The 15,076-nt window shown below is 41.7% G+C and overlaps 1 protein-coding gene and 1 pseudogene across 1 annotated transcript; one reads left to right on the forward strand and one right to left on the reverse strand.

Annotated features, from left to right (window-relative positions):
* The window catches only part of LOC147971649 (zinc finger BED domain-containing protein DAYSLEEPER-like), a 40,604-nt pseudogene that overhangs the window by 6,380 nt on the left and 19,148 nt on the right, over window positions 1–15,076 (forward strand).
* On the reverse strand, window positions 7,403–8,791 carry LOC147971650 (uncharacterized). Its single transcript, XM_087522410.1, has 3 exons — window positions 8,185–8,791; window positions 8,000–8,073; window positions 7,403–7,837 (listed from the first exon to the last, which is right to left on the reverse strand). The coding sequence occupies exons 1-3, from the start codon at window positions 8,789–8,791 to the stop codon at window positions 7,403–7,405; spliced, it is 1,116 nt and encodes a 371-aa protein (XP_087378536.1).

Raw genomic sequence — 15,076 nt, forward strand, 5'->3', positions numbered from 1 at the left:
TGTTGGAATTATTAGAGATATTATTTTCGAAGCTATTAAAATTCATAAAGAAGATCATTGTCAAACTCACTCTAACGAATCACCCTCTCTAGGATTTGATCCACCACATGACGATGTTGAACATGGATACTATGACGAGGATGATGATAGTGATTTTGATCTTGATGATGCAATGAGACACTTTGGTCTTATGGAAAATCTTCGGGGATATATGGCAGGAGGAAAGGGATGGGTTCTTGATAGTGGATGTACCGATCACATGACCAGAGAAAAAGACATGTTTCATGAGCTTGCTGACAACGATGGTCCTCGAAAGTATGTCACTTTCGGTGACAACTCAAAGGGTAAGGTGGTTGTCCTCGGTAAGGTGGCCATATCACATGATAGCTCCATACAAAATGTCATGCTCGTTGAATCTCTTGGCTACAATTTACTTTCAGTATCTAGACTTGCTGATTTCGGTTTCAATGTCCTATTTACTGAAGTAGATTGCCAAGTGTTTCGTAGAGATAATCATAAAATAGTCTTTACTGGTATACGCAGAGGTGATATTTACATTGTTGATTTCACTAAAAAGGCTCAACCTAGAACTTGCTTAATTGCCAAATCCTCCAAAGGTTGGTTATGGCATTGACAATTAGGTCATGTTGGTATGCGAAACCTTGACAAGCTTATTAAAGGAAATCATATCCTTGGCATTAACGATGTCATATTTGATAAGGATAGACTTTGCAGCGCTTGTCAAGCAGGTAAACAGGTTGGAGGAAGGCATCCCGTGAAGAACATCATGACCACAAGGAGGCCACTCGAGCTACTTCACATGGATATTTTTGGTCCTAACGCTTACAAAAGTCTTGGTGGAAATTCTTTTGGTCTAGTTATAGTTGATGATTTTTCAAGATTTACGTGGGTGTTCTTTCTCGATGATAAATTGCAGGTCCAAAAGATTTTCAAAAACTTCTCTAGGAAGGCCCAAAATCAATTTGAAGTGAAAATCAAGAAGGTTCGCAGCGACAATGGAACGGATTTCAAGAATGCAAATGTGGACACCTTTCTTGACGAAGAAGGGATTTCACATGAGTTCTCGGCTACATACACACCTCAACAGAATGGAGTTGTTGAGAGGAAGAACCGGACACTCATCGAAATGGCGAGAACGATGCTTGATGAGTATAAGACGCCAAAGCACTTTTGGGCGGAAGCGGTTGAGATAGCTTGTCATGCAAAAAATCGCTTGTATCTTCACAAGCTACTGGGCAAGATGGCGTATGAGCTCCTCACCGGTAACAAACCACAAGTTGGATACTTTTGAGTATTTGGCTCAAAGTGCTACATTCTTGATAAGCATCGTCGTTCTAAATTTGCTCCTAAGTCTCATGAAGGTTTCCTACTTGGTTATGGCTCAAACTCTCACACATACCGTGTCTACAATAATTTAACCTGAAAGGTTGAAGAGACGGTAGATGTGAAGTTTGATTAATCTAACGGCTCGCAAGTAGAGAAATTGCCAATTGATGTAGGATACAAAGACCCTTCGGAATCAATCCAAGACTTGTCTATTGGCAAGATTCTTCCAACGAAGGTGAAGGAGAGTACCTCGTCCATCCAAGTGGAAGCTTCTACCTCACGACAAGGTGAACCAGGAGTTGATACGGAAGCATCCACAAGTGGGACACACCAAGATGAAGAAAACGAGGAAGTGCACCATGATGAACGCCAACAACCTCCTTCTCAACCATGACAAGAGAACGACAACGTCAACAACGAAGAAGGCCAAGAAGAAGAACAACATGAAGAAGATGTTCAACCAAGATCCAAGCAAAAGCTTTCACGAGTTCGAGCAAGAATTGATAAAGACCATCCCGTCGATCAAATATACAATGGTATCCAAACTGGGAGAATCACTCGCTCAAAAACTCATTTAGCTAACTTTTGTGAACACTATTCATTCATCTCTAGCATTGAACCTATGAAGGTTGAAGAATCTTTGGAAGATCTGGATTGGATAAATGCCATGCATGAAGAGCTACACAACTTTGAGAGAAATCAAGTTCGGAAATTAGTTGAGAAGCCCGACAACAACCACAACATCATCGGTACCAAATGGGTGTTTCGCAACAAGAAAGATGAAGATGGACAAGTAGTTCTCAACAAAGCACGTCTCGTCGCCCAAGGCTACACTCAAGTCAAAGGTATGGACTATGGTGAGACATATGCCCCCGTTGCTGGACTTGAGTCCATTCGCATCTTACTTGCCTATGATAATCATCATGATATCACCTTGTACCAAATGGACATTAAAAGTGCTTTTCTAAATGGTGAAATAGAGCAGGAAGTTTATGTTAAGCAACCTCCTGGATTTGTCAATACTAAGAAACCTAATCATGTTTACAAACTTCACAAAGCTCTTTATGGTCTTAAACAAGCTCCTAGAGCATGGTATAAATGCTTGACCAAGTTCCTTATTGAAAAAGGATTTGAAATTGGAAATATATATTCTACTCTTTTTACTGAAAGGGTTAATGGAGAACTATTTGTGTGCCAAATTTATGTCGATGATATTATATTTGGATCAACTAACCCTCATTTTAGTGAAAAGTTTGGAAAGCTAATGTCGGATAAGTTTGAGATGTCGATGATGAGTGAACTCAAATTCTTTCTTGGTTTGCAAATCAAGCAAACTAAGGAAGGTACCTTTGTCTCTCAAACGAAGTACACCAAGGACTTATTCAAGAAGTTCAATATGCAAGAATACAAAGGTATGACTACACCCATGCCTACCAGTGGACATCTTGATTTAACCAAAGATGGTGAACCGGTTGATCAAAAGGTTTATCACTCTATGATTGGTTCATTTTTATATATATGTGCTTCACGTCCCGATATTATGCTAAGTGTGTGCATGTGTGCACGATATCAAGATGCTCCTAAAGAATTTCATCTTAAGGCCATGAAAAGGATAGTGAGATACTTAATCCATACACCAAATTTTGGCATTTGGTATCCAAAGAGGGCCTCCTTTAATCTTGTTGGCTACTCCGACTCGGACTATGCCGTGACAAGGTTGATAGAAAGTCCACTTCGGGTACTTGTCAATTTCTTGGTAGATCTCTTGTGTCTTGGTCTTCCAAGAAACAAAACTCGGTATCCTTATCCACTGCCGAAGCGGAATACAATTTTTTGACTATAAACAGTAGGGAAAACCCCCCACTGCAACTTTTATTAATTAATTAAAAAGGTGAACAGCAATAGTCTGGTGGGCTTGAGATAAGCCCAACAAAATAAAACAAGAAGAACAGAAGATAAACTACCAAAAAAGAGCTAAGCTAAACTATAGTTGAGAACCACAAAAAAAACAACAAGGAACACTATACATAATTACAACAATGAATCCAGCCAAGCAGAGAACCGCACTTCATATTTCTTCTTGATCATGTGTTTAAGAAGCTTTAGTTCCTCAGTGAAAATGAGTTTCCAGCCAAGAAATGAAGGAGTTATATTGTCAAAAAAATTGTTGTTTCGAGATATCCAGATGGCCCATGATCCCAATATGATAATCTCCATAAAGAAAGGGTTGTTGAGCTTGTCTTTGAGGTCTTGATATGCCTCCAGGACTGACAAGTTTGGTGTTCTGGAAGGACAGATGAAATCCCAGCATCTGATGGCAAAAGGACATCCCCAAAAAAGATGATGCAGAGTTTCTTCCTGTTGACAGTTCCTCACTGCACAATTGTAAACTTCCAATTCAAACTTTTTCCTTCTTAAAAGATTCCTTGTGTTTACTCTGTCATGCAATAGCATCCAGAAAAAAAATTGTGCTTGGGTTGACAGGAGCTTTTCCAAATCCATGAGAAGTGTGGTGGAGGTTGTTTGTGGCCAATTAACACCTTATAGGCTTTAATTGATTAATAGAATTCATTTCCCCAAATGTAACTCCATGTATCCAGTGCATCTAAGTATTCTGATTGTCATATGGAAATGCACATGTCTTCCATTTGTATGAACTCCTCATATGCCTGTGTACTGAGAGGCAGATGGAATAAATCTTAGAGATATTCAGTGTTGATCACTTGTTGAACGCTTGTGTGGGGATCTCTAACAAATGAATACAGGTGATCAAACTTGTGCTTGAGAACAAATTGGTGCCACATATCATCCTAGAACATAGCACTTTTTCCATCTCCCACATTACATCTTGCTATAGCTTTGAACTGATCAGTGAGTGCTAGATTGGATTTCCACTAGAAGGAGCCCACTTTTTGATCCCCTGGAAGTTGCCCATTGTTGTAGTATGATTCCCAAATTAAATTCACCAAAGGGATGTCATGTCTGTTGTAAAATTTATGAAGATTTTTCATGAGCAGAGTTTTATTTTGTGTGAAAATATCCAGGACTCCCAAGCCACCCTGATTTTTTGGTCTGCAAACTGTGTGCCAAGCAACTAAGGCTGGTCTCGTATCTTCCATATCAGGACTCCTCATCGGCAATGCCTTAGATATTTGATGATATGGTGTTTAATAGTGATGGGAATGTCCAAACAACACATGAAGTAAACTGCTAAAGAAGCCAGCACAGATTTAACCAACAGCACCTTCCCTGCCTGAGTCATGAAAGTGGAAATGCCAATAATCCTCTTAGCAATTCTATTGACTATAGGCAAACAGTGCTCCACAGTTGGTTTATAAATACCCAAAGGTAGCCCCAGATAAGTGAATGGAAATTGCCCTCTGGCACATTGCAAAGTGTTTGTGAAAATTTCTACGCTGTCTTCCGCAATGTTTATTGGCACCAAGATTGATTTCCCATAGTTTACTTTTAGTCCTGTGGTAGATGCAAATGTGTTTAGTTGAGCTTTGAGCCATACTAGCTGTCTAGAACTTGCTTGCATGATAACAAGACTATCATCTGCATACTGAACAATAGGGAAGTCATGGCAGGAGTTCACTTGTAGTGGTGGTGTGACTAGATCCCTTGTCATGGCATTATTCAAAATTGATTGTAGCAAGTCAGCTGCCAGTAGGAATAGAACAGGTGAAAGGGGGTCTCCTTGTCTAACTCCTCTTTTATAATAAAATTTCTTCCCAGGTACCCCATTTAACATTACAGCAGAGGATGCAGAATTGAAGAGCATGTGCATCCAAGTTATCCATCTTTCACCAAATCCCTTAGCTCTTAAGATGTCAATTATAGCATGATGTTCAATAGTGTCAAAAGCCTTTTCAAAATCCAGTTTGATTACAAGCAATTCTTCTTTTGACTTGTGGCACTGATGTATATATTCATAGGGCCAACCAAGACAATCTTGAATCACTCTGTTCTTTAAGAATCCATATTGGTTGATATGTACCATCTTGAGAATTAATTTTTGTAATCTGTTTGCCAGCATTTTAGTAATGATTTTGAGAACCCCATTAAGCAATGAAATTGGCCTGAAATCATTAGGGGATACAGGTACCTCCTTTTTTGGAATGAGTGTGATATAAGAAGTGTTGATGCTCTCCAAATTCACATTTCCAGTATGAAAGGCAATGATAAGTTCAGTAACATCCAGTTTGATAATGTCCCAACAAGCTTTGAGGAATTCATTATTAAATCCATCAGGACCTGGGGATTTGTCTGTGGGCAAGTTTTTTACTACCTCATAAATTTCTTCCTGAGAGAAAGGTTTCTCAAGATCTTGGAAAATTTGTGGATCCACTCTATTTTCATACAGGTCCTGTAAATTGAAGTGCATGGTATGACCATTAGAGTGGCCCAGTCTCTTCTTAAAAGCCTCCCAAAGGATTGCAGCCTTCCCTTCATGATCAGTAATTTCCACTTAGTCCTCATTCATGAGCATTGCAATTTTGTTATTCCTGTGATTAATTGAAGCCTTTGTATGAAAGAATTTTGTATTTTCATCACCAAATTTGACCCCCTTGATTTTACCTCTCTGCTTCCAATAAATCTTCTGATTACTGAGGACAGTTAGTAGTGTTTCTTTCAACAGCTCTCTGCAGTTATGCTCAAATAAAGTTAGGTCTCTGAATTCCTCCAGGCAGTCCCATAGCAATATACATTCAGTCAATTCATCAATCTGCTTTTTGAGACAGGATAGGCTCTTTGCCCAAAGTTTGAGTGCTCTCCTCAAATTTTTGAATTTAGCATTAATCTTTTTTGCTGGATCAGTATAACCAACTGGAATGTTCCATGCAGTTTGAACAATATCTTTGAAAGAGCTGTGCTTCAACCAATAATTCTCAAATCTGAAAACCCTTGATTTGGGTATTGTTGTGCCAATTTTTATTACACAAGGAAAATGGTCTGAAATTGGCTTTGCAAAAGGTAGAGCAGTGGTGTCAGGGTAAGTAGTCATCCATGCAGCAGAAGTGAAGAACCAGTCTAATTTTTCAAGCAGAGGACTGTCTTGCATGTTGCTCCAACTGAACTGTCTCCCTTTAAGAGGTAATTCAATTAGCCCCAAATTACTAATAGCTTCATTGAATAGTAACATCTGATTAACATCTCCACCAGGTCTATTTCTGTCTTCAGGTGACCTAATGAAATTAAAATCCCCCATAACAATCCAATCAACATCATCAGGCATTTGAATATTTGTAAACCAATCAATAAATTCCAATTTTTCTTCAGTGTTGCAAGGTCCATAGATATTTGTGAGGATCCATGATTTAAGGGTGGATGTACAAGTGAACTGCATAGATAGAGAGAATTTATTTTGGAAGAGCAATTGACAAGTAAAAAGATTCCCATTCCAAGCAGTCAAAATACCTCCAGAGGCCCCAATTGAAGGCAGGTATTTAAATTTGTTGAATCTTTGTGGACAAATTTTTTGAATATAGGCCAGATCCAGATTTTGTCTCTTTGTTTCTTGTAAGCACAAAATACCAGCAACACATTCCTCAATTTTTTGCCTAATAGCCAGCCATTTTTCAGGAGAATTCAAACCCCTAATGTTCCAGTTCAAAATATTCCAGGATCTGCTTCTACTCATGGTTAACTAACAGGTTGGATAAATTTTGATACCAGGCCCCATCTCCTGGTATGATACCAAGCTCATGCAAAGTATAGAAATTGGATGACTGTGACCCAATATAGTTTGAGATCTCATACAGGCAGTAACAAGAAGCAGTGCATATTTTCAAGAACATGAGCCACAGATGTAACACAACATTTCTGCTAGGGAGCATATTAACTTCAATATCTTCATAGAAACCACAAGTCCAGAGCTCGATCAGACTGATCAATATAGCAGTAGGCAAAAGGAGGCACCAAGTTTTCGAGACAGACATTAAACATGTTCTGAATACATCTAGCACATCAGATATTATACATTCAACCATCAAACTAGCCCTTGCCAAAATATTCCTGGTACTATTACTAATGTGATAGTTCATGGCACATCCTAAGGAGTTGTAGCACCAGTGACCTTGGAGACCTTGGCCACATCCTCTTGGCCCTTCTTCTTGGGCCTCTTTGAAAGCTTGTCCTGTACCTCATCCTCAGACACCTTGCAAAAAGTTTTTGTCAAATTTTTGACCACTTTGTTATGCACAATGGGTGGAATAGCATTACAAGGTAAGCAAGAGCTAGCATCACATGATTTCCTTCTATAACCATTGTTGTCTTTCTTAATTCGATCACTCCTTACCTGAGTCTCCACAAGCGGCTCTTTATCTCTTCTTTTCCTTGAGATAGCTTCACCTAGTGGCAACTGGATGACTTTATTGGGAGACAATTGCTTGAGTGGGATTCTAGTTCCACTTGAGGAGTGAGCAGCAGGGCTTATAGCCTCATTTTCCTTTCCTAGACCCAGCATTATTTCTTTACAACTTGGAGCCTGTGAAGTAGCAGGTCTATCAGGTATATGGAATAATATAGTCTCTTCAGAGTCACAATTTGCAATGAGCATTTTCCACAGCTCAGATTTCAGCAGATGCATTACCCTACCAAACTTATCAGGAGTGAGGAGGAGATGAATTATGAAGTTAAACCAACTTACAGGTATGTCAATTTTGAATGTGTTCACTTCTCCCTGTTTTGCTGGAGCAAAGTGCTGAATCCAGAGGTCCAAACCTTCCTCGGAAATCAAATGGGCACCATCAACAATATCCAGAGTATGATTTTGAACTAGTTTGTGAATATCTACTAATCTAGGAGAGTTGATTAAAGAAAATCCCTCCATACCTTTACGATGCCCATTAGAGGAAGTGCCAACTTGAACAACAAGGACATCTGCCTTGACCTTTATATCCTCTCTGAGCTCTAAACCTTGTGTTTCTTCTGGCTTATCATTGGCAACCTCATTATCTTTTCCCAGAGGACCAACCTTGTGCTGGGAAGAAGTTGCAGCACTCTCTTCATTTACCTCAACATGGACTTCGTCTGCAACAAGAGAAGCAACACCAACATTCTGTGCAAAAGACTCATCTGTCACTAGATTTCTTTCAGCAACAGCTTGTAGTTCTACAGCATCTTGAACCACAGCTTGGCCATCAACTTCGACAGCAGGTGGTTCATGCATAACCTCATGAGCAACCAAAAGAGCCCCCACAACTTCCTGCTGTTCAACAGGCATGTTTGCATTAACTTGCAACAAATCTTCCTCCTCCCCATCTGCTTGATAAGCAATAAGAATGTTCTGCAAACCCATGCCCAAAGGGTTAATTTGAGCACCTTGATTAACCTCCTCACTGGCAGTGTGAGTGTTAGACCATATACCATCAGACAGGGAAACTGTAGTGGTAATGCTACTATTGGGAGCACCATCCTCTTGTAAAACTAGCATCTCCATTTGCTGCTGAGGTGGTTGTGGTTGTGGAATATTTGCTTGAGGGTATGCCAAATGGCCCTGCTCTTCCTGTTCTTCTCAGTCATCCCAATCATCCTGCTGTGCTGGCTCATTATGAATTGGAGCAGGATGGAAACCTGGGAAATCATTTGCATGTTGTGGAATAGGGTGTGGGTCCACTCCAGGGGGTGGAATAGGATCCTCATCAGCAGGGCCACCTCCCAGCGTTTCTTCTACCAAAATCTCAACTGAACTAGTCCATGACTCCTCTTCAAAGCACTCTCCTTCAGACCACCTAATGCTTTTAGGAATATCAGTGAGCTCAGTAACTCTGGCTTTCACTAGGATCTTCCCTCTGAGAGCATCCTCCCTCTCCCAACTAATTATTCTTCCCCTCTTGGCCATGGCAGCTACAATGTCCTCAGTGTTGCAGTAGTCAAAAGGGACACCCACAAACAGTAACTAGCAGGTTCTGTTGAAATGCAGTCTGCGCCAATTCCTACCTTGATTGTGCTTAGTGAAAGTGATGAAAACATCTCCAAATGGGTGAGGACTTTGCCTGATGAGACGATCTCTATCCCTAACATGACGAAACTGAACATACGCCTCCCCAAAAGGACATGGCTGGATTTCTCTGAACCCCACCTCTTCAACACCTTGAAAGAACTCCTCAAATACTTCTCTAACATTGGGAAAAATACCTCATCTGGATGTGGTTGAATGGTTGCAATCACCCAGTCTTTGTGCCTTCTTGGACGATGCGGCAAGATTGCCCTCGAAACCCCAGTACGCCCAGCCACCTCGAAAACCTGGAACCCATGAGGAACGAAGGGAGCCGGGTCGATGGGGATGTTGGCCATGGCCGAGGCCGAAGCTTCGAACGAACGGACCACCAATGCCCGCTCCGCCGATGCTGAAGAAGACGGCGAGCTTGTCGAGGCAGAAACAGTGGAGGAGGCAGAGTTGGTAAGAACATAGGAATGTGAGGAGGCAGCCTGTAGTCGCAGTTGGAAATTTGGAAAGAGGTCCTTGACCAGCTCCATAAATGACGAGACCTGCCTAACCGGTGGGGCTGGGCCGACACATTTGAACCAGGCCTCTACCTCCCCATCAACCCAGGCCTGCTCGGGTGGGCTCGGGAAAGATTCAAACTGTAGAAAAGGCCATAGCCCACGCAGCCTTGGAACCATGCAGTTATGTGCAAAGTGACCATGACCTCCACATGCAAAACACACTACGTACGTGCGAGGGGCAGGACGTTGAGACATTTGTGGCTGATTAAGTGACCCATTACACTCAGAGTTAAGAGAGGGTGAATTCAAAGATTCCCCTTGATTGACATTGGATTGAATGGGACCCGATAAACGCTCAAAAACAGATCGACCATTTCTGACCACCATGTTGTAGCTCCGGCGATTGCCGGAGTTGTTGGCGACAGCTTTTCCATGCCTACCCACCAAGGTCCACTCATCATCAAGTTCTTTGTAAAAAGCTAGTTCTTCTCTAAACCAATTTGGCCCGCCATAATTCCACAAACTAAACACAACCTCAAAATCTTGCTCCACAATTCTACCATTGTTGTAAATCTCAAAACCAACAGACTTAGAGGCAACTTAGAACTTGAAAGTTCTATCCCTCAAGTGTCAAGCCCTAAAACCTTGAGCATAACCACCAAACATGGCCGTGATAGAGACACTAACCGTGTGCACATCAAGCTTGAAGGTTGCGCGGCAGAAGGAAACCACCAAGATGAATTCTTGTTGACGAAAGCCAGGAGAAAACACCACTTGATGCCCAAACTTGGTTCTCATGTCTGCTTGAAATTTTCTGCCACGGTCAAATTTGAGGGCAAAAGGAGCCATCTTCAATGGTGGCTGTCGAGGCCGGAGTGGCCGGCGACAGGAGGGGTGGCCGCCGGGGCCGGAGTGGCCACCGACGCAAGATCGCCTTGGAATCGCCTAAGCGGAATACATTGCCGCTGGATCATGTTGTGCTCAATTACTTTGGATGACCCAAACTCTTAAAGATTATGGGATATCTGTGAAACATGTTCCATTACTTTGTGACAACAAAAGTGCTATTAAGATTGCTCACAATCCCGTGCAACATTCTCGAACTAAGCATATTGAAGTTCCTCATCATTTCATTCGAGATCATGTTGCCAAAGGGGACATTAATCTTAAGCATGTTCGCACCGAAAAGCAGTTAGCTGATATATTCACGAAACCACTTGATGAGAAAGTGTTTTGCAGGTTAAGAGGTGAATTGAACATCATTGATGCTTCAGACTTGGAGTAGGAACTCCATTTGATACATGCAAGGCATGAGCCTATGACTAATCCTTGATATTTCCCTTATGTTGACTATCTTATGTCTTGGACATATTTGCACCTTGCTTGTTATCTAACCCGTGTAGGTACTTGGATGAATCTAAAACTATGAGATTGAAACTAACTCACATCTTGAGCCATTTCTATATCACCAAGTCTCTACACAATGGTGGATGAAGACAAGGAAGCACGCAACCATTCAAACATATCCTTTGACAAATTCTATGTTGAATTTCATGATTGTCATTTTGGATACACAAGTGCTCTTCCTTGCAAAAACTAACCCATGTAGGTAGATGAACTCAAAATCCAAGTGGTGTTCCCAACTCTTGATGAGCTACATCAACCTTGAGCAACCCACACAAGTTCAACTAATTGATCATGATCCACACCACCACCCAAGGTATGTTATTCCATCTTAGAGAAGCTTTACTCCAAGTCAGGAGTCAAAGCAACTCGACAAGATGTGAATACATCAAAAAGCTTAAACAAAAAATGGTAACCCAATTTTGATCTTAAACGATGAGTATGACCTATGATCAAGTGATCTCACTTGACTCCTAAGTCAATATACTCTAACATAGCTGACTTTGTCGCCGACCAATTCTAGATGAAGTTCTCTTGTGTTCTTTTCTGTGCTCTTGCATTTGTCTCATGCATATTTGTTTCCAACTTCATCTAGACTCCTTTTTAGTTTCTTCTCTTTTGTGCATTCCTTGCATCCAATTAATTGCAAATCTTTCAGTTAATTCCTTGCAAATCCTTGTGAGATCTTACTTGTCTAGTGAGTTGAGGTGACAAGTGTTTTCTCTGTGATGAACTCGGTCTCACCGGTCTAATGCTTTTGGTCCAACCGAATCCTCTCGGTACAACCGAACCATCCAACTCGGTGTCACCGATTTCACTACAGGAAAGACATCTTGCCACTTGTTTTTGCATTCTTTTTGATCCAGCTCCACTCAATGAATCTTGTCCTCAACCAGCATCCCATTCAACTTGCTGCTTTGTTTTGTGACTCAAGGACCAAACTCATCAGGACAAAAATCCAGAAGAACCCTTCTTGGAAATTGATGTCAAAGGGGGAGAGAGAGATCACATCAAAGTTTAATCATATCCATAGGGGGGGAGAATACTCAAGGGAAGAAAGAGTAATCATCAAGGACCCCAGATGCTTGGTGTTCAATAGGAGAGAAGTCACATGTATTCAAGAGGGGAAAACATGTTCATATTTGCTCGTTTGCATTAGCTCTGTTTATTTCCCTTGAGCTCTGATTTTGCTCTGATTATCTGTTCCCTATCTTCTCCCAGTATCCCATGCTAGATTCAGGTGGAGCAAGACATCTAAGGGAAGGAAATCCTTGAATTTATTGCACATCTTTACCTTTGGGGACATGTCTATATCCAATGTAGTACTTAGTACTCCCTCTACATGTCATCCCAGTCTTGGTACTCTCGTGGTTTCTTTTGTTTGCTCTGGCCAGTAGGTGTATCCATGTTATCTAACCTTGTTTACGCAGGTTCATCCCATCCTAAGCCAACTCAAGACCACAAGGTAAGTATATGCATCACAGTCGTGTGTATGAGAAATTCTTGCTAATTTACATACTGTTTGCAAGGACTCATGAGCATGAAGGTACATTTCTCATATTCACATCATTTGCTCTGATGCATATAGCCAAGATACATGTAACACATTGCTTACTCTGTCATGTTTATGCATTTACATGCTCCTATATTCCATATTCACATGATTGCATACATGTAGGGGGAGCCTATGCATGTTACATGTCTTTCCAAAGCTTTACTTACTATTCTCTATATCTTTATCTAAATCTTTGATGTTTGTTGTCATCAATTACCACAAAGGGGGAGATTGAAAGCACAAGTGCTCCCTAGGTGGTTTTGGTAATTAATGTCAACATATCTCTTGTTGGACTAACACTTTTACCTAGTATGTTTCAGATAAGTTCAACAATGAAGTGGCATGGACTAGAGGATGTGGAACCCCTTCAAGATGCTAAGGACAAAAGGATTGGCTCAAGCTCCAAGCTCAAGACTCTACATTTTTCTATTTTAGTGATCCAAGATCACATTGAGTCTATAGGAAAAGCCAATACTATCAAGGAGGGATGAGGTGTTGCTTAATGAGGCTCTTGCTCAAAGTCCTTAGTAATATGCTCCAAAGCCCTCAACTACTTTCTCACATCCACGTATGACCTAAACCAAAAGTCAAACTCGGCCCCACCGATTCTTTCTATCCGGCGCCACTGAGTTCAGATGTCATAGCCACTGCCACAAACCCTAGGCAAATTGGTCTCACCGATAGGGATCTCAGTCTCACCGAGATGGGATTGCAATCTCTCTGTATGGATCTATTACCAAAATCGGTCTCACGAGTTTGCGTAATTGGTCCTACCGAGATTGCAATGTAAACTCTTTGTTTCCTTTCCGTAACATTTTGGTATCACCGAAATTAGCGAATCGGTCCCACCGAGTTTACCTGACCAGCTCTCTGGTTAGCTTATTACCAAAATCGGTCTCACCGAGTTTGTGTAATCGGTCTCACCGAGATTACGTTATGCCCTAACCCTAACCATATCGGTCCTACCGAGTTGCATGTCGGTCCCATCGAAAATCCTAACGGTCACTAGATTTGTTGAATCGGTCCAACCGAGTTTATCAATTCGGTCCCACCGAGATTGGCAAGTTGTGTGTAACGGTTAGATTTTGTGTGGACGCTATATATATCCCTCCGCCTCCTCTTCATTCGTGGAGAGAGCCATCAGAACGAACCTACACTTCCAACATACATTTTCTGAGAGAGAACCACCTACACTTGTGTTGAGGCCAAGATATTCCATTCCTACCATATGAATCTTGATCTCTAGCCTTCCCCAAGTTGCTTTCCACTCAAATCTTCTTTCGACAAAATCCATATCCTGTGAGAGAGAGTTGAGTGTTGGGGAGACTATTATTTGATGCACAAGAGCAAGGAGTTCATCATCAACACACCATTTGTTACTTCTTGGAGAGTGGTGTCTCCTAGATTGGCTAGGTGTCACTTGGGAGCCTCCGACAAGATTGTGGAGTTGAACCAAGGAGTTTGTAAGGGCAAGGAGATCGCCTACTTCGTGAACATCTACCGCTAGTGAGGCAAGTCTTTCGTGGGCGACGGCCATGGTGGGATAGACAAGGTTGCTTCTTCGTGGACCCTTCGTGGGTGGAGCCCTCTGTGGACTCACGCAGCCATTACCCTTCGTGGGTTGAAGTCTCCATCAACGTGGATGTACGATAGCACCACCTATCGGAACCACGTCTCAAAAATCTCCGTGTCTCCAAATTGCGTTTGCACACTCCAATCCCATCCTTTTACATTCTTGCCAGTTGCATGCTTTACTTTCCACTGCTCATATACTCTTTGCATACATGCTAGAGGTTGTTAAACTTGTGCCAAAACTCCACTTCAACTTAAAGAAATTAAAAACTGTAACTTTTGGTACTTAGTGTCCAATCACCCCCCCTCTAGACACCTCTTCTCGATCCTTTCAGGACTCCATCAGAGCTACGTCGCAATACGACCCGATATAGAGGTGCTGCACACCCTCATTGCTTCACCGATGAGGTCCTGGATCATGAATTCCTAGAAGGGTTCAAACCCGTGAATATAGAATCATACGAGGAACCACGGACCCCACGGTGTGGATCGAAGACTTCATTCTCGATATTCATATGGCCCGCGGCGATGACCTCCATGCCATCAAATACCTCACTTTAAAACTCAAGGGGCCAGCTCGACACTGGCTCAACAGTCTGCCTACAAATTCTATTGGCAGCTGGGAGGACATGGAAGAGGCCCTCCTCGATAACTTCCAAGGTACATATGTTCGACCTCCGGACGCTGATTACTTAAGCCATATAGTTCAACAGCCCGAAGTGTCCGCCAGGAAATTCTGGTCTA

The sequence above is a fragment of the Triticum urartu genome, chromosome 5A, assembly GCF_056163025.1.
Source record: "Triticum urartu cultivar PI428250 chromosome 5A, HENAU_Tu73, whole genome shotgun sequence".
Taxonomy (NCBI): Eukaryota; Viridiplantae; Streptophyta; class Magnoliopsida; order Poales; family Poaceae; genus Triticum; species Triticum urartu.

Excerpts from the sequence above, each read along its gene's own strand:
- LOC147971650 (XM_087522410.1), bottom strand. The coding sequence starts at position 8,791 with ATGGAGATGCTAGTTTTACAAGAGGATGGTGCTCCCAATAGTAGCATT. Across the intron at positions 8,074-8,184 it reads CTCTAATGGGCATCGTAAAG|GTTTGGACCTCTGGATTCAG; the intron begins GTATGGAGGGAT and ends TTTCCGAGGAAG. Across the intron at positions 7,838-7,999 it reads CATTCAAAATTGACATACCT|GCTCCAAGTTGTAAAGAAAT; the intron begins GTAAGTTGGTTT and ends GCTACTTCACAG.